The sequence below is a fragment of the Metarhizium robertsii genome (genome assembly GCF_000187425.2).
Source record: "Metarhizium robertsii ARSEF 23 chromosome Unknown MAA_Scf_3, whole genome shotgun sequence".
In the NCBI taxonomy this organism is placed as follows: domain Eukaryota; kingdom Fungi; phylum Ascomycota; class Sordariomycetes; order Hypocreales; family Clavicipitaceae; genus Metarhizium; species Metarhizium robertsii.
In genome coordinates this window covers 2,252,769-2,275,369 of record NW_011942171.1, presented here as the reverse complement: position 1 = coordinate 2,275,369, position 22,601 = coordinate 2,252,769, and the positions used below count along the sequence as shown (strand labels likewise).

Sequence of the window (22,601 nt, the reverse complement as noted above, 5' to 3'; positions counted from 1 at the left end):
CAGCTGAAAGGTCGACGGCAAAGGAATGCATTGCGCACCGGTTGATGGTAACGCAGAGCGGCAGTTACAGACGGAGGAGAGATGAGATGGTTGGGTAGGTGGTGACAGGAGGAAGAACAAACAAGGAGACAGAGACAGAGTGTACTTGCATGACGAATGAATGATGTTTTATTTTAAATTTGTACTGGCCGTGTATGCGTGTCTATAAATTGCTGAAAGAAGAAAGGACACGGGGGACTTGAGAAGGACCAGAGATTGATTTGTTATTCGACCGTGTGCGCGCAGCACGGTTGCTCTGAGATCAATGCTCTCCGGTGGGTCCAGGCTTCTAGAGCTCCAGTCTGGAGACACTACCAACTGCGCAGGTGGTTTGACTGGTCCCAGCGATGACCGTCCCCTGCTAGACAAGCGCCTGAGGCCCCATCACATGACGTACATAGGTGCATCAACATTGAATGTCCATTGAGGAGTCACAGAGGGCAGGACGACTTGACACAACAGACGACAGCAGCCCGCTCGAGATCCACTGCCAGCCATTCCGGAGCCATTCGGCTCGCAAAGGCCACATTGACGTGGACTGGAGCTCCACGACTCGAGCTTATTTAGGCTTTGAGCTTCATGGGCAAAACGACATGTGTGCTTGAACAAACCACCATCCGACCTGCAATCTGTAACCTGCCACCTGCGCCACCTGCCAGCTGCAATCGGTGTCATTTTAAACCTCGACACGTCTCGAGCTTCTCGCAGCTTGCAGCTCGTGTGCTATTACACGTTGCCTGGCTGCAGCCAGAGCTAGACGCTCCAACAAAGGATTTTGTAACGAGCCTGGCCGGACCCTTGGATCGACTCTACATAGTCTCGTCTCTCCCTCGCTCTAGCGGCTTGGACCTTGGCTTCGATGATTGGCTTTTTGGCTTTGGCTTTGACTTTTTGACTTGCAGTTCGACTTGGACGCCGGCTTCGACTTTGTTTGTTTATTAGACTCTGCCCTTTCTTTTGCACACCCCGCCACTCTATTCTATTTATTTAACCTTGGGTCCTTGGCTCGTCTCGACGACGTCTCGTTTGGGCTCCGGAGCTCATTTCAACCCTCCCTTCGATACATCATTCCAGTCTTCTTTGGCCTGCTCCTGCGCCGACGTCCATTTATTTTGCATGCTGGTCGTGCCGGCCTAATCATAGCTAGCCTCTATTGCTCGCCGCGCTGCATGTTGCACGTTGCATACTGCACAATCAAACTCGTCCCGCCGGGCCACATAGACAACTCCTCGTGTCCACCACCTTTGTTTCTTTGCCTGTTCACAGCAGCCAGGCCGCTCTGTATCGACGTTTCACCTGGTGCTTGGCCTCCAGCCACACCTATCGCGAGCGTCAGCCGTCCTGGGAATCGCCGCCGATTCTGCCGATTTCGCTGCATCGGACCTCGATCCTCTCGAGGCCACTGTGGCCTTGGCCAAATAGTCTTTTCGCATACTATACACAACAGCCATGGGACCATGGACGACATTACTGGTGACGTATCTTCTTGGAGGCGTCACCTTTATTCCGCTTGTCGTCCTGGCCATACTGGCCCACGCCCACTATACCCTGCCGTACCGGCATGACCTGGTGCCTCCTCATGACCGCGAGGGCGACCGACTCCAGAGTGACATCGTTCAACCCGGCGACGATACCTCAGCTCTTGAGGCAGAAAAGAAGAAATCACCGGCCGAAACCGCCAGTGCCCGCGCCACCCGCGACCTCGACGTTGCCGCCGGTTACTTCGCCGTCTGCCGCGAGTACACGCCCATGGGTCTCAATGCCAAACCCATCGAACGCTCAACTCCCGTCGGTTCCACTACCGTTGCTCCTCCAAGCCCCAGCGTCTATCAGACCATGTATAGAAGTATATTCGATCGAAAGCCGGTGGCTGGGCCCCTGGATAATAATAATACCAATAATAGTATGAGCCAGCGTCCAAAGAAGGCTGGCAACGTCTTTTACGTTGTGCTAAGGTAAGCAGGCGTTTCAGCCTTCTTGTCACCATTTATCGATGTACTCCTTATATTTAAACTTACACTTTTCCTGAAACGCCCAGGCACGGCCACATCATGTTGTTCGACGACGAAGAGCAATTAGAAGTACGCCATGTTATTTCGTTGGCAAGTTATGACATAAGTATTTACTCGGGCGGCGATGTCACCCCCGAAGGTGAGTTGTTTATCAAGCGGAATGCGTTGTGCTTGTCGAGGAGAGCAGACGGCCACGATATACCCGACGCAGACGGCCAGACGATGAAGCCTTTTTATTTATTTTCTGAAAACTGCTCGGCAAAGGAAGACTTTTACTTTGCCTTGCTAAGGAATCAGGAGCAGACTTTCGGCTTCGACTCGAACCCCCCAATCCCCAAAGGCTTCGAGGTTAAAAACATCATCTCCTTGGTACAACGGTTGCACTCTTCCGAGGACCATGTTCACTCCAGATGGTTAAATGCAATGCTTGGAAGAATATTTCTGGCCGTCTATAGAACCCGAGATTTGGAAGACTTGATCCGTGAAAAAATCACCAAGAAAATATCCAGAGTTAAGCGACCTTCATTTCTAGCCAACATCACCATCCAGAAGATTGACACTGGCGAAGCGGCGCCTTACTTTACAAACTTGAAGCTCAAAGACCTGACGGTAGAGGGCGAGTGCGTTGTGGAGGCAGACGTTAGATACACTGGCAACTTTCGCCTCGAGGTTGGTGCTACAGCCAAGATTGACTTTGGGGCAAGGTTCAAAGCCCGAGAGGTCACCTTGCTGTTGGCCGTTGTCCTAAAGCGCATTGAGGGCCATATTTTATTCAAGGTCAAAGCACCGCCCAGCAATCGTGTTTGGATGTCTTTTCAGACAATGCCCAAGATGGAAATGGTCATCGAGCCAATTGTCAGCTCAAGACAAATAACTTATACTCTGATTTTGCGCCAGATCGAGAGCCGGATAAAGGAAGTCTTTGCTGAGACATTGGTGCAGCCGTTCTGGGACGACGTACCCTTCTTCAGAACGGAACACAAGATGTGGAGAGGAGGCATATTCCAAGGCGACGATGCTGTTGTCAAGTCAAGCGAAGATGCTGAGCGTCCACAGGCAGTTCCTAATGTCGAGCAACCGGAAAAGTTGGATGAAAACGAAGATCTCTTAAATCAAACTCGACCCCTAGAGAAGAGTCACACTCTACCTGCCACGGGGCAGCAACCAACCAGCACGGGCTTCTTTGGCAGGAAGCTGGGAAAGAGTGCTAATGGAAGTGCGACTTCTGTCCTGACCACTGCTATCGATTCCAAGGCCCTAAACTCTGGCCACAGCACGCCGCGATCTCTCAATATCATCAAGAATTCGACGGACCCTGTGGTAGGCACCGAAACTGCCCACGCCGACCTCTTTAAACCTTCCTCGTCGCCTCCTGACCATGCCACCAACCTCATGGCCTCTCTGGCATCTCGGTCCCAGGACGCATCACCTATGCAGGTACCTGAGCCCTCAGCAAAGGCATCGCCCCGAGCTAAGAGGTCGAGTCGTTCGTCGACCTCCTCCAAGGAAATTGAGAGCAAGGAGCATACCGGAGATACAGATATAACACCGGTACAAAGAGCACACCGCAACACAACGTCCTCGGTCGAATCTCTCCCTCATAGTGAAGATTCTGGCCCCGGCTCACCCACGCCATCTACAACCGGCTCGTTCAAGAGCCATACAGAGTCCCTTGGTCGAAACTTCTTCTCGAGACGTGACACTACTAGCACCACTGCATCAACCGAGTCATCCTCGGGCGGTAACCTGAAAAGAAACACACTAGCCGCAGTCACAAATGCTGCGGAACAGGCAAGGCAGTGGGGTTGGAATGCAATTCGCCGGCAAAAGGACCAACGGCAAAACGGCGACAAGTGCCATCAAGTTGATCTCAGTCAACCGATGGGGCGAGGTCAACCACTACCGCCTCCAGGAACACCGCTTCCGGGCCCTACCAATGGGGGCACAAGACTTGTCACTGCACCGGCGCCTAAACGTAAACCTATTCCATCCTCTCCCTCTATCCGTGAACAGCCGCAGGCCGAGTCTACGGATCATGACAAAGAAAATCGATCGCCGCAGCCGCCTTCGCTGCCTCAAAGAAGACGACGAGGCGCAAGCCAGCAGCAAGAAGAGGTTGCGGAACAGAGTATGCTCGTTGTGGCTGCCCCTGACGATTCCCGGCCAGGCACACCATCCCATGAGGACAAGGTAGACCACGATGAAGCTTGGGGAAACTCTGCCACGAAAGTCGAAAAGGCAGCAAGACCAAAGATGGAAATGGGAGTTGAGGTGAAGAAGGATCTTCCAGTAGCAGTCGTGGAAATTAAGTCTGGCTCTGCAGAAACCTCGTCCAGCACTGTTCAAGGATCTTCACAGGAGCCTGCCATAGAGGGTGTGGAAGCGGAAAAGGAAAGTCCTCTGGCAGCACTACCAGCTGCCGACGTCGGTATCGATGACGACGACGACATTTCTGGTTGGTTAGAGGATGATACTCTTGGGGACGAGTCAATTGCTGAGGGGCTTCCTGTAACTACTGGCGAGATCAAGTGAAAACAACCACTCCTATACTCTTCAGTGCCAGTTCAGGAAGTAGACGATCAAAGTGACACGGTGGACGTATAAAAGCATATAAGAAAAAGCGAGCGAGCAATAATTATATCCTAGGTCATTTCATCCTAGAAGGAACGGGCCTGAGCTGCCTACGTTTGCTCTTCTCCCCCCCCCCCCCCCCCCCCCCCTTTTTTTTTTCTTTTGTTGATTTAGAGCAGGTGTTTGGCGTTATTTTTATTCATGGCTATAGAAGGCGCACTGGTCTATCTCGAATTAGTACCACTGCAGCCTGGCGAATACTGTTGAGTGAGATGATACGTGGCCCTAATGATAGGGGGCTACCATGTACGGAGTACATATGCTACGAATGTACATAGGCAGGGCACCAAATTAGTCATGCACGTAATCAGCTAGGTGCACGGCCGAGTGACATCGGATCACAAGCATCATTGCAACACGTCTATAAGTAATTTACACTGCCTTCCGCTCTAAAAAAAACACCATACCAACCCTCCCATCCCTTTCAAAATTAATAGAATTGGACCAAAATATCATTTCATTCACCATTCTAACGCCGACCTTTCCATTTTACCTTCAGCTAGGGCCCGTATGACCGGTCCAACGGTTGCCCTCATTCCCGCCACTTTTGTCCTCTGCTTCGTCCTGGTCCAAAACACAGGGCAGTCTTTACTATCGCAGCGAACGTCCTCAAGAGGACTCAGTCCAGAGCACGTTTGACAAATGCTCAGCACGTCTTGGTAGCCGCGTTCCTCGGTAGCCAGCCTCGTCTGAAGCATGAACAGCGAAGCGGGCGTATTGCCTCGGCATGCGGGACAGAGGGTTTGGCCTTCTTGGGCGAACTTGGCGCCGCAGACGAGGCAGTGCGTCGAGCGCATGTACGACTCGAGTGTCATTTTCTTGGCTCCCGGGTCGTTTGGCGACCTGCGTATGCGCTGGACCTTGGGCATCTCGTCGTACCACTGCCTTACATTGGCGCCGACGAGGTTGAAGATGCGCTCCAGCGGGGGGATGAGATTCTTGGAGATGTAGTATTCTGCGTCGAGCTGCCAGTGAGGATTGGCCAGTAGGTCTTCTGGGGCCACGCTCCGGTCGATGAGACGTGCCCCGGGAGCTCCTGTGATGACCACGTACGGTACCCTCTCGCCGTATTGAGGTTCCGCTCTGGCATCCTCGAGCATTTTCTTGGTGCTGATAAGAGCGCCGGCCGGTGGTGGCCCCTTGTCGGAATACGTACCCAGCCGTACTTCCCTTGCAAAGCAGAAGTCTTGTACAGACACTGCTCCCCGCAAAATCTTGTCACATTGCTTCTGGAAGTACTCCTTGATTTGGCTCAGATCGGCAGTTTCAAAGAGTAGTTTAAGAGCCTTTTCCTCAATCTTTTGCTCGGCGGGTGTGCCGTCTCGGCGAACAGTCTCGATGCCCTTGGCGTCGAACTCGGGCGTGACTTGGTCTTTGTTTTCATACTTGTATCCGACGTAGCGTTTCTTAGCTAGCAATACACAGGGGTGGTAGACCTTTTCAAACTTCAACTTGACGGGTTGCGGGTTGATGTCTGTTATTGCCTTTGCAATTTCGTTGCCGATCTCAAAAGCTTGGTCTCTCGTCCTGCCCTTCAAGTAAACGAACAAACTATCTGTGTCGCCGTAGACGACTTCGGCCCCCCATCGGTCTACCGAGTGGATGTATGCTGTAGCACGCTCAAGCGTCTCTCGGCCCGTCTGGACGATGCTATCTGCTATTTCGGAACAGGGCATGCGTCCTGAGAAGGAGGCAGATGCGTACCCGTATGTGACATTGGCCAACAGTTTCAGTGCCAGCTGACGGTTATTCAATAGCTGTTGTAGCACCTTGTCGTCCTTGTCACTCTTCATGCCGCTCTTGACCATGACCCTCGTTTCTAATATCTCTGTCAACATCTTGGCGAGGAGAGACTTTCGAATCTCGGACTTGACATACATCATGCCATTCGGCGCAATGTTGATGTAGTCTTTCAACAGGGCGAGAAGACCTTCCTGACGTTTGTATTCCGTAAATCCCATCTTGTTTACGCCGCGCCAGTTGGTAATTCGTCCCAGAAAAGTCGAATAGCAGTAATTGTAGGCAATCATGACACTTGGGTACAAGCTCTGAAAGTCTAGGACCAAAAGCGGGCTGTTGTAAAAGGCACTTTGCGGTTCCATAACCAAGGGTAGGCATTCCAATGCGTTCTGGCTGCCGACTTGCTTTCGACTCGGAGAGACAAGGATGAAGTTTTCGGGTTTCGCAATTCGAAACATGATGGACTCGACTTTGAATTGAGAGCCCCGTGAAAACACAGAGAAGAAGTCCACCCCAAGCAGTCGAGCTTGTTCACTCGTCCTGGGAATCAACTCGTTGGTTTCGAGGATTTGGATATCCATCAATGTTCGCGTCTGGTAATATCTGATGACTCTGCCGAGATCACTAGACTTGCCGCTCTTATACCAGGATGTCAAGGTCCTCCAAGAATAATGAGGCACGCGACGATGTAGGAGGTGCCAGGCCACATTCTCGAGGCTGTATTGGAGAAGATTCAGTTCGCCACGCATGGCCCTCCAAATGTTGATCATGTGCCGACCCGTAACGCGAATCGTCGATGTTGTGTTAAAGCCCCATCGATCACTTTGCTTGCCAAACCGCCCATGAGAATCGCTTTTCATCCTGGAAAACTCATCACACAAATTGTAGTCGTATTTGCAACGCGCGCGTTCGATCAAATAACCCCATGAGCTACTATGAACCTCGTATCCAGTTAAGATATCGGGGTCATATGTTCTTACAATCTCGACCATACGGACAATCAAGTCTAGTTCAGAGCTCTCTTCAATAATGTCTGACCCTGTTGATTTCCGCATGGCCTGGCTCTCCTTTCCGTCTTGCGACAACACCACTATCCCTGTGTGGATAGCACCTGGGGAATTTTGGCTAATTCCAACCACTTCATCAGACTTGCAAACCCAAAATATGCATTGAACCTCGTCCTCTTCGGGATTGGGAACATATTTTCCTCGAGTATTGACGTGGATTTCCAGACTCATAGTGCTCATGTATTGAACCTCGTGTTCCACACTTGTTGACTTGCCCTTTTGTGTGTACTTGAATCCATGCTTGTTTTTCTGTGTTGGGCCATCGATCTGAGACAACCAAGCCCTTGATGAGGGGAATACATGCCGAGGTGCTTTTTTGTCAGCTTCCTTCTGCCGCTTCCGCGTATTTAGCCAGTGTACTACTTCCTGGTGAGACGGGGGCAATTGAGCGTACTCCCAGCTTTGCCAATTGCAGTGGCGACGCTGTAATGCCTGTTCTTGTTCAAGAGCTTGTTGCACTTGACAATTGTCTGTTTTGATCCCATAGCTAGCAGGAGAGACACCATCGGCGTCAAAATCAGGAAGAAATGGTACAGTATTGCTCTCCAACCGATATTCTCGGCCGGCATACTCACGGTTGCGCTCTGGAACATCGGACTCTCTACTATAAAATGCATCTTGATAGATAACATCAGGCAGCTCAGGGTCTTTTACAGCTGAACATTGGCTAGCAGTTGGTGGCATGTATGAGTATATCATGAACCTGTTGTCAACTACCTTCGCAACGGCCCTTTGTATCTTTGTCCTTTCATTGTCGTGCTCTGAAAGGCTGGACGAAAGGTTAGGCGAAGGCACGTCGAACTGGGAGTTGCCTGTTTTCTCTAACAGATCATCCACACTCTGATGACAAGACATGGTTTTGGTCAGTTTGCTGCCATCATTCTGCTTAATAGGTGATATCTGGCTTCGCTGGCTGAACCGCACTTTTGAACTTTCACCACTCTGTTCTTTGGTAATGGCGTAATTCAGCGTTCGGTTTGAGGTGGCGAGGGGATCGCTGCTGGATGGGCTACATCCATCTCTAGGAGCTGAAAAAGTAGAGTGGCGTTGGTTTACGGATCTAAAGCCGCTCGGCTTAGGGGAAGACGAGGAGTCAGCTACAATCTGCTGGACTGAAGACGGTGGTGCGGCTTTGTAGGATTTCAGTCGCTTCTGTGGGCTACCTGTGGGCGACGCCACTGGCCCCTGACGTTTGCGGGCCATCAGTTTTTGAGATCGCAAGGCCTTCGGTTTTGGAACTCTTCCGACCAGTCCTTCATCTTCGGCAGCGTCGAGGAGCTCTTGTGAAATGGGGACGGCGGGAAGTGATCCGGTTGAAAGTACACTGAGACATACGCCGGGCATGAGATGTGATGATGGCTGCAGTGGCTTAATTCTCGTCGACGAGCTCCCCCTATTGGCTGAGATAATTTCTGTCACAGCAGCGGCAGCCTCTTGTCCCATGTCATTCTCAGCACTATGTTCTGCCCGGGTCATTTCTCTAAGCCTCTCTTCGTCGGAATCATCCGGGAAAAACTCATCTCCAGGGTTGAGTTCCTGAAGGATTTTTTTCTCGTCTACTTCAATGCTGCTTGCGGGTGGCTCCCCCGTTGATTGCGCCGCGTTTGATGAAAGGCCGAGAGCAGAAATAAGATTGCTTGGAAATAAATCTTCAACAGACTGCAGAGCTGTATGAACCTCCCCGTCTGGGTCCGCTGGTTCCACAAAATCTTCGAACTTGGGATGCTGGTCGTCGAATCCAGCAAGTTCTGCGTTGACCAGCTGGGTAATTTGTCGCATATATTCCTCCTCGTGAATCCAGCCCTGTGGTCGTGACTGTCTAGCATCGGCAGACATACTCACCAAAACATCAGGGGGGAAGGGGCTGAGTCCTTGCTTGCCACGCGGCATTTGACGTTGTCGCCGTTTGGTCTCATCTCTCCAGAGTCCTGCCAAGCTGAACACAAGCTTTAAATCTGCCGGTATGGGAGAATTTCGCTCGATGAAGTCATGATGTAGTTGTCGCTCCTTCACTGCCTGGCGATTGACGATGTGTTGCACACAAATATCTACTTCGATGGAGCAATGGCTAACTCGTGGCAAGGAAGGATCATCTGTGATATGTTGAGGAAGCACTGATTGACTATGCCACAGGTGTGAGGAGTTGGATCCAGCGTCATATGCAGGGATAGGAGACCGAAACGCGGTCTTGGACGACTCCAGGTAACCACACCCATACAAATTGTAATCAACCATGAACTGAAGCAGATACTGCAAGTGAGCTTCGTAGGGTTGAAATTTCCGCTTCATAATTACCCCCTGCTGTAGCAAATCCGCTAACCTTGTCATCACGATTGGGTTGAACATGTATATCTTGAGGAAAAACCGGTAGCCGACATGAAAGCCGTAGAACGGGATGCCCTTGACCAAGGTGATCCGTGCGACAAACTTGGCATCTTCCCCATACTGATCTCGCCTATAGCTTACAGCCAGGGCATGATCAATTGAGAGATGCAGTCGATAGATGTATGCTCCAACTAAAAGAAGCCATCAGCATGGTTGGCGCCCTTGCGTCTCAATGGAGCATCTCACCCTCATCAGGCGCCAAGTCGCCATCGTATTCCACGTATAAATAAGGAAATGCGCCATGAACATGAGCACAGACCTTTTGTCCGGTTTCTGTAGAGCCGAATATGCGTACAACAGGAACTTTTGGGCCCTTGGCTACCTGTGATGCACGAACGTCATTTCGAAGCTGAGGATCATAGCGGGTGGGGATCGCCTGGTAATGATCGATGCAATTCAATCTGACCCGAAACAAATTCATGCTTTGCAGCATGCAACTCCATTAGGTTCAACTATGATTCCGGAATTGAAACATTACTGTGCTTGTGTCAAGATTTGATTAGCAAATTGCGAGAAAAGGCACCATGCGATGTTCACGATTTGTCTGCGCTCGCGCGCGCCGAAGGTGCAAGTCTGACGCACTAGTCTCGCGTAGTCACGTGCTGATAAGTGCTACCTTTAGCCCAGGCTAGCTCCTAGCCCATTTGATTAGCTACTGCAGAAGTACATGACAAAGTTAACTACTAACAGTTCTGACTTTGTTAGATACCTTGGTAACCAACTCATAGGGTGCTTTAGAACTTTGAGGATAACTTAAGAGAGTACAGTCTATCAGAGGATGATTTCTGGGTATGATTATTAAGTTGAGTTACGATTATGTGAATGTGAGTGCAAATGAGCGTGTATCAGAGTTTAGAACATCTCTGTTAAGGGAGGTACTTCGCGGGATGCTGAATAATACCCACCCTAGAAGTTCTCCCAGCTCTTAGGCTGTACTCCGTATATTGCACGTACTTAACACCCATGCAACCTCGTGAATGCGCCAGCCCCGAAACGCTGCCCAAGTCACGGTTGAAAAACAAATAATCTTGCACATGCCTGTATAAACAAATCTCTTCTATCTACCTCCATCGAATTTTTCTCTAATTCAACGTCCTACTGGACGCAATCGCCCGCACGATGCCACCCGCGCCTCCACGCAAGCCTGAGACAGGCGCGGCAAACAAGGAGGAGAACATCTACATCCCGTCTTTCATCAGCAAAAGGCCCTTCTATGCGGGAGAAGAAGGAGATGATAATGATTACCTCAAACATCAGCGACGAGAGGAGAAGAAGGAATCTTCGCAATGGTACGATCGAGGGCGAAAGTCTGGCCCGGCCGCAACAAAATATCGAAAAGGCGCTTGCGAAAACTGCGGCGCGATGACACATAAGGCCAAAGATTGCCTCAGTCGTCCTAGGGCCAAGGGTGCCAAGTGGACTGGCAAAGACATTCAAGCCGATGAAGTTATCCAAACCGTCAACTTAGGGTGGGATGCCAAGCGAGACCGATGGAACGGATACGACTCGAAGGAATACCGCAGCGTGGTGGATGAGTTTAATCAGATGGAAGAGTTCCGAAAGCAGTCACAGAAGTCTCAAAACGGGGAAGAGGTTACCGAGGATGGCGACAAGTATGCCGAGGAAAACGACATGAGTAAACATCAGAGCACAGCGACTCGTCAACTGAGAATACGAGAAGATACGGCCAAATATCTCCTGAATCTCGATTTGGAGTCTGCGAAATATGATCCCAAGACGAGATCATTAGTTGACGGAGGAGCCACCGGTGGCAAAGCTGCAGATCTCTTTGCTGAAGAAGGATTTATGCGATCATCAGGTGATGCCAGTGAGTTCGAGAAAGCCCAAAGATACGCTTGGGAAGCGCAAGAAAAGAGTGGCGACACATCACAACATTTACAAGCAAACCCTACCGCCGGTGCTTTTTACCGAAAAATGGAGCAAGAAGAAGCAGAGAAAAAGCGCGCAGAGCGTGAGAGACAGCTCAGGGAGAAGTACGGAGGAGATGGCCAAAAACCCATGCCTGCTGCGTTGCGCGGTATGATGGTCACCGAGTCGGAATCGTATGTAGAATATGATGAAGCAGGCTTGATCAAGGGAGCGCCGCGAAAGGCTGCCAAATCCAAATATGCAGAGGATGTATTGATAAACAATCATACTTCTGTTTGGGGGAGTTGGTGGTCCAACTTCAAATGGGGCTACGCATGTTGCCACTCATTTGTAAAAAACAGCTACTGTACTGGAGAAGAAGGCAAGGAGGCCTGGGAAGCAGCTGAACGACAAAGGAGTGGCGCAAATTTGATTGAAGCTCCGAAGGAGGAAAAAGAAGATGAAGAGGCGATCCAGAAGGACCAAGAAGGAACAACGGCGAAGAAACGCAGCCGGGAAGAAATGCTAAACGGCATCTCAGAAGCCGAATTAGATGAGTACCGGAGAAAGAGAGCGGCGGCAGATGATCCCATGGCAAAAATGCTGGGCAAAGACGAATTATTAAGCTAGCAAGCGTGGATTTGAACATCAAATAATTTAAATGGGCACACTTGGCATGCTGAACACTGTGGTTGATGCGCATATTAAATCTCCAACAGAAGCAATTTAACAGGCATATCTAAACATATCATACTAGACTGCCTGTGACATGAACATTTCACGTTTCACAACTTGAAAACACATTTACAGAGCACTGATCAAATGTTCTTGGTATTGGTAGGGAAGTCAATCAATTTTTATCCTTTTACCAACGCCGCAAGCTATGACGAGTTTTCCCTCCCTCAAGCAGGATACCGAATCATTATCCCCATACCAGTCGGAGATCCATTAGGACATGGCTAATGCATTTACTCGTCATCTTCCTCCTCCTCGCCATCAGCACCGCCCTCGGCGGCCTTGGCCTTCTTTCTGCGGACACGTCCAGGGCGACCGCTACCGAATGGCGAGTTCAGGGCGAAGTCAATGTGCTTCTGCGAGTCGAGACGGACGATGAAAGAAGGAACGTTGACAATCTGCTTGCCGACACGGATATGGCGCTGACGGATGAGGACACGGGCGTGGTGAATGGACTTGGCAAGGCCTAACTTGTAGACACAAGTCTGTAGGCGACGCTCCAAGAAATCCTCGAGCTTAAGAGCAAGCACATAATCGAGCTTCATGCGAGACTCGTCGAGGACTCCGACACGGACAAGACGGCGAATAAGGGCATTGCCTTCGAAGAGACGCTTAGGGTCCTTCTCGTCGAGGGTAAGAAGCTGACTACATTTGGGGGTTAGCAACATCCCGCGATGAGTTATTCCTATGATTCCAAGAATGGCATACCGGGCAGCACGACGAATCTTGGACAGAGTCAGACCGACTCGCCAGACCTCACGCTTGTTGCGGAGGCCATACTCGCCAACAAGCTTCAACTCAGAGTCCCTGTTGTATATGCGTCAGTTTCGTTCACAATCGACTTAAACAGAGACAAGCTCTAGTTCAGTGGCCGGTGGTACTGACAATCGAGCAGACTCGAAAGGTCTGCGGGGGACACGGGACGTCTTCGAGTGGGCGCGGGGAGGCATCCTGAGAGGTTTTGTTAATGATTTGCAATTGAAGCAATTCGCGACATGAGGACTTACTTGACTTGCTCCTATGGTGATGACTGAGGATGGAACAAGTTGCACACACACACAAGTCTAGAGATGAAATCTTTCAACATTGTGGGGAGCTAAATTTCCGCCTAGACTAGCAGGGTCACGTGCGTCTCGCTTTCTGAACCCTAAGAATTTCGCATCGCATGGGCCCCACTTCCCACAGTCATTATGCCCTAGTTCTGGTCCTAGGCGGGAGAAAAAAAATACGGATTATCTAAGCTACCGCTCCCACAACCACCCGCAAATTCGACGCACCCACAAGCGGAGGCTCTATCTGTACACCTTCGCCAATTCTCGATCACGAACCCGTTGTTCGCCAAATAAGACGAGATGGGTCACTCTTACGGAAAGCGAGCGGGCACCCGCGTGCGTATAATTCTTTCGAGGCACGATTTGCGACAAAACTAACGTCGAAATAGTATGCCTTCAGCCGCAACTTCCGCCAGAAGGGCATGATCGCCCTGAACACGTACCTGAAGACGTACCGGTTCGTAAAACCCGAAGTCGAATGGCCCTAGAAGATGGGATATGAAAGTTATGAGAGACTGATTTTGGATATTCAGTGTTGGCGATATTGTTGACATTAAGGTCAACGGTGCCGTTCAGAAGGGGTAAGAAATCCTGTCCCACAGAGGTTTTCGGATGGTATACCTACGAATACGACGAATGAGCTCGAGAGAAGATCGCCTTGCAATGGAAGGTAAATGGTGCTGATTCATGTGGTGAATAGTATGCCCTACAAGGTCTACCACGGCAAGACTGGTGTTGTCTACAACGTCACCAAGTCTTCCGTTGGTGTCATCATTTACAAAAAGGTGTGGCACCGATACATCGAGAAGCGCATCAATGTCCGAATCGAGCACGTCCAGCCCTCCCGATCTCGTGAGGATTTCCTGAAGCGAGTCAAGTCCAACGCCGAGGCCAAGAAGAAGGCCGCTGCCGATGGTGTTACCGTCCAGGTTAAGCGACTGCCTGCTCTTCCCCGGGAAGCTCGCACCGTCTCTCTGACCGACAACCCTCCTGAGACTGTTACTCCTTTGCCTTACGAGACTACGATCTAAAAGGTGTTTGTTTGGGAAGGAATGACTTGGGGCTTCGTTTTTTCTTGTGGTGTTGCGTCCGGATGGGAAAGAACTCAGCATGGCAAGGTCTGCATTTTCGATGTCCATAGGAAATAAAACCAGAGAGACATCACTAGATGCTGTAGTCTGCTTCACTAGGTGTGACTTGTCGTGTACTTGGCTTGTACCGTTGTGTTGTACGCTACCTGATGCCGTGCAGGTGATTCCTATCCGCCCTTTAGTTTGCTTAGCATTATGGTCCTAATTCTACCTTGAGAGCATCCTGTCTGCCATGCCTTTTTCGCTTCCAGTGTCCGAGACACGTCAGAGACTGCTTGCAATTGTCAAACCGTCGTGGGCCAGGCCATCTTACGAGCGCTGTTACTCTCTTATGACAGTATTTGTAGCTTTTACAAGTCCTATTAAAATATCTGCTGTCCATTGACGGTCCCAGAGAGTTGCAATTACAAATTACCTATACAATTTGAACATGGATAGGGAACAGTACCACACAAAAATGAGAAGTTGAACAACCTGGACAATCTCGAGGAAAAGAGAAATTGTTTGAAGGGTTCTATATAGCTGGCAAACCCGATGGGGAAATGGACGGCTAGGGTTAGGCTTGCGATCCCCTGGTGCATTGAGGAGACCATGAGGATTAGCTCCGGCTTCACTGTGACTGGATGGCGTGGAGCAGCGGCTTGCCGACGTGTAGAGTATGGAGACGACATTTGGTGATGTTAAAGGGGAGTATTGTTTCGCTCTGTAGTCAAATGAAATTACAAGCATGATACGAGTATCGTGCAAGCGTAAAATCTAAAAACAGTATTGGGCTGTACCAGGCCAAGGACAGTAAGAGACACATTTGGTGATGTAAGGGAATGTTTTGACGAAAAAAGCCAATGCGAGGCTTTTGTTATTTCAAAAACCTTGTGGGGGATCAGTCGTGTTGGTCGATGATTGGTGGCGAACTTGCTTCTGACATGACACGACTGGGAAGCTCACATATTTAAGTGTTGTATTTTTGCGTCCCATCAGTATCATTTAGAGGTCGTTCTTTTTCTTCACCTTCTCTTACCGAACCTGCGGGCTTTGAGTTTTGCAGCAAACATGCAGGATTCAGCTACCTATAGTACACAGTCACAGACGGGGCTTCCCTCGCGGCAATACCGACTCGAAGCGGCTGGAGCGGTATTCAAGTGAGGCGTGTTTCGAGTATTCCCTTTGCTTCCTGGAAACATAATATTTCTGACCTGCACACGACGAGCGGGAATTTTTTGAGTCTAATGCAACTGGTGTCTTGCAAATAATCTCTCACCCGTAGGCGATGAAGCACATGGGAGGAGAATGACGTAGTTGGGTAGCACGAATTATTTTGCCAGTAGATACATGGTGCGTCCAGACAGAGGTGAGAGAATGCATTTGAGATCAGATAACCAGACAAAAGAGAATGTCGTCGAACAGAGCACTTGATCTAGTGATGTCTCTGGGAGGATGATGACTGATTAACCTGGGAGTTGGCGAAGTCATCGTCGAGCCGTCTTCTGGAAGCTGCAGGGTAGGCGGCTGGCATCAATGGAGAAATGAAACGAGGCTTGAAGGCAATGCGAACACTTGGGACAGATGGACCCACATGGTGCCCTGTGACGCTGTCGCCTTCAGGTACTCCGTTATGGAGCTCGAGTCTGCATCATCCAAGGCTGACGACAGCAGACACGACAGCAAACGAGACACTTCTGCTTGGCGCCGGCAAAAGGCCCATTTTGGCCCCAAGTTCTCATTTTTCAGACCTTCGCAAACGAAATCAACACCTCGGCGACTGTACTGTACGATCCGCGTGTTTGGCCTCACTCGTGTGTGGGGTGAGTGCTTTGAGTCCTCACGACAGACTAACTACGCACTGCACCCCTTATTAGAGCTCCAACAGCTGGAGAGCTCTCCGGAACGGTTGCAATCATGACTTCGTTACGAACCACGGAGCACACCAAGTATGTCATGCCCTGTACCAACCCCCCGACCTTCGTTCTCCCGTCGCTTTGCGTATTCTGACAGTGGTTGCCTACAGGACAGACCAAGAGCTTGCCATCAGCATCAAGAAGGCGACCAACAGCGATGAAATATCCCCGAAGCGCAAGCATGTGAGAGCATGCATTGTTTACACCTGGGACCATAGGTCTTCTGTGGCCTTTTGGTCTGGAATTAAAGTGTATGGTGCCCCGGCAGCTGCTTTGCGACACCCACGATCGCTGACCGACTGAGACAGGCAACCCATTCTTGCCGATGAGGTCCAGACATTCAAAGCCCTCATCACGATTCACAAGGTCCTCCAGGAAGGCCACCCATCTGCTATCAAGGAAGCCATGGCCAACCGTGGATGGATCGATGGTTTGAATCGTGGCATGACGGGTGAGGGAATCCGTGGCTACGGACCGTTGATTCGTGAATATGTTTATTACTTGCTTGCAAAGCTTTCATTTCACCAGCAGCATCCTGAATTCAACGGCACGTTTGAATACGAAGAGTACCTCAGCTTGAAAGCAATCAATGATCCGAATGAAGGCTACGAGACCATCACCGATCTCATGGTCTTGCAGGACAAGATTGAACAATTTCAGAAATTGATCTTCTCCCATTTCAGAAACGTCGGCAACAATGAGTGCCGTATTTCTGCCTTGGTACCGCTTGTGCAGGAGAGCTACGGCATCTACAAGTTTATCACCAGCATGCTCCGAGCCATGCACTCGAGTATGCCTCCTAGACCGATTTCGCAGATGTGTTATGTTGCTAACGTGGTGGCCAGTCACGGGAGATGACGAAGCTTTGCAGCCTCTCCGACAAAGGTACGACGCTCAGCACTATCGGCTTGTCAAGTTTTACTACGAATGCTCGAACCTCCGTTATCTTACTAGCCTCATCGCCATTCCCAAGCTGCCCCAAGATCCCCCTAACCTGCTCGCAGATGACGATGAAGCTCCGGCTCTGCCTGCCAGGCCCAGGCAAGAAATAGAAAGAAAACCGACGCCTCCTGTAGAGCCAAAGTCTCAGGAACCTGACGAGATATCTGAATTTTGGAAGAGCGAGCTCGATCGCCAGAACCGAGAGTATGAAGAACAGCAGAGAGTCCTTGAAGAGAGACAGCAGGCGGCGTTACTAGCTCAGCAGCAAGCTCAACAACAGGCACAGCGCGATTTTGAGGAGCAGCAACGCCGGCTGGCAGAGCAGCAGCAGCGAGAGCAGGAAGCTCTTTTGGCGCAGCAGGCTCAGTGGCAGACACAGGGTCGTTTGGCCGAGTTGGAACGAGAAAACCTCAATGCTCGGGCGCAGTATGAGCGGGATCAATTGATGCTCCAGCAGTATGACCAGCGAGTGAAAGCCCTGGAGGGAGAGCTGGCGCATATCCAGAACAGCCTTGGCCAACAAATTACGAGCAAGGATGATCAAATCCGAGCCTTGCAAGAGCAGGTCAATACTTGGAGGACAAAGTATGAATCACTTGCAAAGCTGTACTCCCAATTGCGTCATGAGCATCTGGATCTTCTGCAAAAGTTCAAAGCGGTTCAACTGAAGGCCGCCAGCGCCCAGGAGGCTATCGACAAAAGGGAGAAATTGGAGCGGGAAATCAAGACCAAGAACCTCGAGTTGGCCGACATGATTCGTGAGAGAGACAGGGCTCTCCATGACAAGGATCGACTCAGCGGCAGCAATAAAGATGAAGTTGAGAAGCTCAAGCGGGAGCTTCGTATGGCCCAAGACCGGGCCGACAACTTGGAACGCAGCAAGGGCAACGAGTTGTCGACAATGCTCGCCAAATATAATCGCGAGATGAGCGACCTGGAGGAGGCTCTTCGCAACAAGTCCAGAGCTTTGGAAGATTCGCAATCCAGGATGAGAGACGGGAACTCTGACCTTGAGCAGCTTTTGCGAGACAAGGAAGTAGAGCTTGAGGTCTACAAGGCTGGCATGGATGAAGCGCTGGTCAAGTTGAACGACCTTGAGAAGAATCAGGGCGAGACAGATTATGCTTTGGATGGACAAATTGACGCTCTAATCTTGTCCAACCTTGACAAGATCAATGCTATCATTGATTCCGTTCTGGAAGCTGGGGTATCCCGTGTCGACGATGCCTTGTATGAACTCGACTCGTCCATGCAAGCTGGTAACCAGAATGCTTCGCCGTCATTCGTATTGTCCCAAATCGAAAAAGCTTCAGACAGTGCAACTGAGTTTGCAACCGCCTTTAATAGCTTCATCGCTGATGGTCCAAACAGCACTCACAAGGAGCTCATCAAGGCGATCAGTGTCTTTGCAGGGGCGGTTGCAGATGTTTGCAGCAACACCAAGGGTCTTAGTAGACTAGCAACTGATGACAAGAAGACGGATTCTCTGATGAACGGTGCACGACAATCGGCGGAATCTAGCATCAAGTTCTTCCGCAACTTGCTCAGTATTCGACTGGAGGAACTAGACACGGATCAGAAGATCGATGTGGTTATCAATAGGAATCACGACGTGCAGATGAATCTACAGAAGCTCAACAAACTTGTTGAAGCATTTGCACCCGGCTTCGGCAGGCTCACAAACAACAAGGGAGATCTTGGAGATTTGGTCGATTCCGAGCTTAGCAAGGCCGCCGACGCCATTGCTGCAGCTGCAGCCCGTCTTGCCAAGCTCAAGAACAAACCCCGAGACGGCTATTCCACGTACGAGCTGAAAGTACACGACTCTATCCTGGATGCCGCCATGGCCATTACCAATGCCATCACACGACTCATCAAGGCGGCAACCGTCACCCAGCAAGAGATCGTCCAGGCGGGACGAGGATCATCCTCACGAACAGCTTTCTACAAAAAGAACAATCGCTGGACTGAGGGGCTCATTTCGGCCGCAAAGGCTGTCGCGTCTTCGACTAATACGCTGATTGAGACGTCAGATGGAGTCATCTCAGACCGAAACAGTCCCGAGCAACTCATTGTTGCGTCCAACGACGTGGCCGCATCAACCGCGCAGTTAGTTGCCGCAAGCAGGGTCAAGGCTGGGTTCCGTTCCCAAAGTCAGGAGAACCTTGAGCAGGCCAGCAAGGCGGTGGGAGCTGCATGCAGAGCGTTGGTCCGTCAGGTACAGAACATGATTCGTGAGCGCGGGCAGGACGAAGAGCAGGAAGATTACACCAAGCTCGGGGCTCACGAATTCAAGGTCCGCGAAATGGAACAACAGGTGAGCATGCAACCATTTCTTTTTCTCTCTCTTTTTTTTTCTTTTTCTTCCTATCCTCGACAAAACGAACCCCTCCCCCCCGTTCCGCTCTGCATCCCTGTACAGTTACACAGAAGGGAATCATTTATGACACCCGTAGCGAATAGTATCTGTTTTTGAAGAAGACACAGTTTCATCATGCCTCGTCATTCATCAACCATATTCACTACCCAAGACAGCACCCTACCCTACACTCCTTGCATGGTTTTCTTTTGTCGGTTTTGATACTCTGACCGCCATTGGTACAAATACCCGGCTTTCCTCTTCTGATACCTCTGTCCAATGGAGATGTATCTGGATCAGCCTCATTGTTCGGCAAGGCCACAAGAGCTGTGCCGGTGCCCGTCGTCAGCCTCAAGCCACTTTCAATCAGAAAGCACACACCCCCTCCCCCCCCCCAGACGGAACCCTCTTGGCGTGTTCGGCATCTCTGCCGTCATGGAGGCTGTACTACATTGGGCGGCTTGCATAGTGAACAACAGCAGGATGCTGCAAGGTTCGCCTTTCAGCCCCCTCCAAGGGGCCCCGGATTATGCACGTTGGTGGCGTCCATCAACGTTTCCCGTTCCCTCGTCGTACTCCACACCCCCATCATTTCGGAGAATGGGAAGAGCCTAAGAACAGACCGGATGATGGTGTTTGCTAACCGGTGCCCCTCTTTGGGTGGGTTGCGCGACAGGTCGAGATTCTCAAATTGGAAAATTCATTGGCTGCAGCCCGACATCGGTTGGGCGAGATGCGTAAGATTTCGTACCAGGAGGAGTAGGATGTAGGGGTAGTAGTTGGGAAAGAGAGAGGGAGAGGGAGAGAGGAGAGAAAGTAGCACTTCAGTTTGTTATACATAATACTATGTCAAAAGGCACAGCCCTACGAGCAAACATGCCCTGGACTCGTTGCCTCTTGACTTTGAATGTTTGTTTCATTTGTTTGTTTGTATTTGTCCTTGATGCATGCATGGTGTCTGGCTTTCTTCTCTTTTTCTTTTCTTTTTTTGGGGGTTTCATGATGTTATGCCCCCCCCCCCCCCTTTTTCTTTTTTTGGGGGTTTCATGTCCTTTTCCCCCCCCCCCCCCCCTGCCTACAAGTCACGTAGCCGTTGCGATAGTATGTGCATCACCTCATCCCCTGAGTATGAGCAAGGCTGCGACCATTGCGCGCTGGGTCCTTGCGGCTGCGGGCACAAAGCCTCGTGTCGTTGAAGCTCCGTGTATGTATGTACATACATATATACTACCACCACCAAGGGCCGCGCCAGCCTGCCATTTAGTCACACTCCGCGAAGTTTGTTCGAGAGACCCTGCAAATTAGTCGGGATGGGGAATTTTGGCCCGATCTTGACAGCGCTAAGGCCGGCCTTGATCTTCAGCCAAGCGGTTTCACAAAGATTTGCAAGGGTGGAAGAGCACCGCCATGCATGGTCTAGATCAATGAGGCCAAGGAGGGGTGCGCGAAAAAAAAAAAAAAACATGGTTAAATGGTGAAAGCGAGAACTGGACAAGATGAGATCTAAGCTCGAGGGGGGAAAACGGAGCAACAAGGGGTGAATGATCTGAGCGTCGGAGACTGCGACCAATCAAGGTAAATTAGCCCAATTAGCTCTGATGGCACGATTGGTCTGGTAGGGGTAATTAATTGCCCTCTTTGTAATGGAAAAAAGGCCGCCAAAAAGTTTAACATGCAATTGTAATTGCACTTGTTCATATTCAAGAAAATGCCACGATTCTGAATGTCGTCCAGGTTATATATAAGTATCAGGCTAGAAAAACTCCGGTCTCAATTTTCAGTGGCTAACGCCAGCGGCGCAATTGCAAGATGATGGTAGGTCTCATCTGGGAGGCGGGAGGCTATCCGAAACTCTGCTGGGCGGTTTGGAAGCCAAGGTCCAAACTGGCGTATGACGATAGGGCGAGAGGGAGAGATGACAACGGTGCCGCCCGGCGAGGATGGCCTTGCATCATGTATCTCCAGAGAGGGCGTCGAGGGCACCTATTTATGCTAATGGAGCGCAACACTGGTGGCTTGGTGGGCCTTGCACATCTCCGCGGAAATTGACATCGACCAAGAAGGACAAATAGACTCAAGGAACACACGGAAAAGAGAAAGAAGAGACGACGACGACACAGTCTTAGTCAAGCGGCCGAATCATGGCAATCGATTCGATTCGACATGGCTCATCGTGCCGCACTCGGACCTGTCGTCCCCCACTGGCACCTTCAATCGGCAAAATAAAGTTGCGCAGATGAACATGGGGTTCGGTCCAAGTTCTTTGGCCGTGGTTCTGTGGTAATCGTCGTACCATTTGCCCCTAGATATCTATCGTGAGCCGGCGTAGCGCTCTGGCATATAGGGGCGACAAAAAACCACAAATGGCCACGCTCCTCGCACCTCGCACGCTCTTTCAGCCGCGTCGGGCGCTTTCTGGGCCGGTAGCCGTCGATATTGCACCGGCACTGGATAAAGCTGTTGCATAGGGTCGCATTTCGCCAAGCGTCCTGGGGAATTGATGCGCCATCCGCTCCCGTCTTGATCTCAGGTGACCAGGCGGGCATGCGTCTACCCTTGTCACACCTCCAATGTGGCGTCGGGACGTCGGGTTGGCACCCTGCTGAGAAATACTCCGTACTCCATATTAGTACGTACGTACTACGTATTGGATGGTTTGAACGGGCAGAGTACTCCGTACGCATCGTCGTCATTGGCGTTGCGACCATTTGCTTAGCTTCTCTACCTTGGCAAGTGCCGTTGACAGGGCACATCTCCGGGCCATTGCTGAGGCATCGTCTGGTG

At 50.7% G+C, this 22,601-nt stretch overlaps 6 protein-coding genes across 6 annotated transcripts; 4 read left to right on the top strand and 2 right to left on the bottom strand.

Annotated features, from left to right (window-relative positions):
* Nucleotides 1–1,488: 1,488 nt before the first annotated feature.
* On the top strand, nt 1,489–4,583 carry MAA_03712 (uncharacterized protein; the record flags this gene model as incomplete). Its single annotated transcript, XM_007821710.1, has 2 exons — nt 1,489–1,994; nt 2,078–4,583. The coding sequence occupies 2 exons, from the start codon at nt 1,489–1,491 to the stop codon at nt 4,581–4,583; spliced, it is 3,012 nt and encodes a 1,003-aa protein (XP_007819901.1).
* A 560-nt stretch (nt 4,584–5,143) lies between these two features.
* On the bottom strand, nt 5,144–10,295 carry MAA_03713 (DNA polymerase family B; the record flags this gene model as incomplete). The annotated part of the gene is made up of 2 exons (XM_007821711.1): nt 5,144–10,005; nt 10,061–10,295. The coding sequence occupies 2 exons, from the start codon at nt 10,293–10,295 to the stop codon at nt 5,144–5,146; spliced, it is 5,097 nt and encodes a 1,698-aa protein (XP_007819902.1).
* Nucleotides 10,296–10,993: 698 nt separating this feature from the next.
* Nucleotides 10,994–12,373, top strand: MAA_03714 (Pre-mRNA splicing Prp18-interacting factor; the record flags this gene model as incomplete). Its single annotated transcript, XM_007821712.1, has 1 exon — nt 10,994–12,373. The coding sequence occupies one exon, from the start codon at nt 10,994–10,996 to the stop codon at nt 12,371–12,373; it is 1,380 nt and encodes a 459-aa protein (XP_007819903.1).
* A 338-nt stretch (nt 12,374–12,711) lies between these two features.
* MAA_03715 (uncharacterized protein) lies at nt 12,712–13,428 on the bottom strand (the record flags this gene model as incomplete). The annotated part of the gene is made up of 3 exons (XM_007821713.2): nt 12,712–13,123; nt 13,187–13,285; nt 13,364–13,428. 3 exons carry the CDS (start codon nt 13,426–13,428, stop codon nt 12,712–12,714), a joined length of 576 nt encoding a protein of 191 aa, XP_007819904.2.
* A 402-nt stretch (nt 13,429–13,830) lies between these two features.
* MAA_03716 (uncharacterized protein) lies at nt 13,831–14,561 on the top strand (the record flags this gene model as incomplete). Its single annotated transcript, XM_007821714.1, has 4 exons — nt 13,831–13,866; nt 13,920–13,987; nt 14,064–14,111; nt 14,231–14,561. The coding sequence occupies 4 exons, from the start codon at nt 13,831–13,833 to the stop codon at nt 14,559–14,561; spliced, it is 483 nt and encodes a 160-aa protein (XP_007819905.1).
* A 1,672-nt stretch (nt 14,562–16,233) lies between these two features.
* MAA_03717 (cytoskeleton assembly control protein Sla2) lies at nt 16,234–20,580 on the top strand (the record flags this gene model as incomplete). Its single annotated transcript, XM_007821715.2, has 6 exons — nt 16,234–16,423; nt 16,480–16,549; nt 16,627–16,767; nt 16,825–17,306; nt 17,362–19,775; nt 20,494–20,580. The coding sequence occupies 6 exons, from the start codon at nt 16,234–16,236 to the stop codon at nt 20,578–20,580; spliced, it is 3,384 nt and encodes a 1,127-aa protein (XP_007819906.2).
* Nucleotides 20,581–22,601: the final 2,021 nt, after the last annotated feature.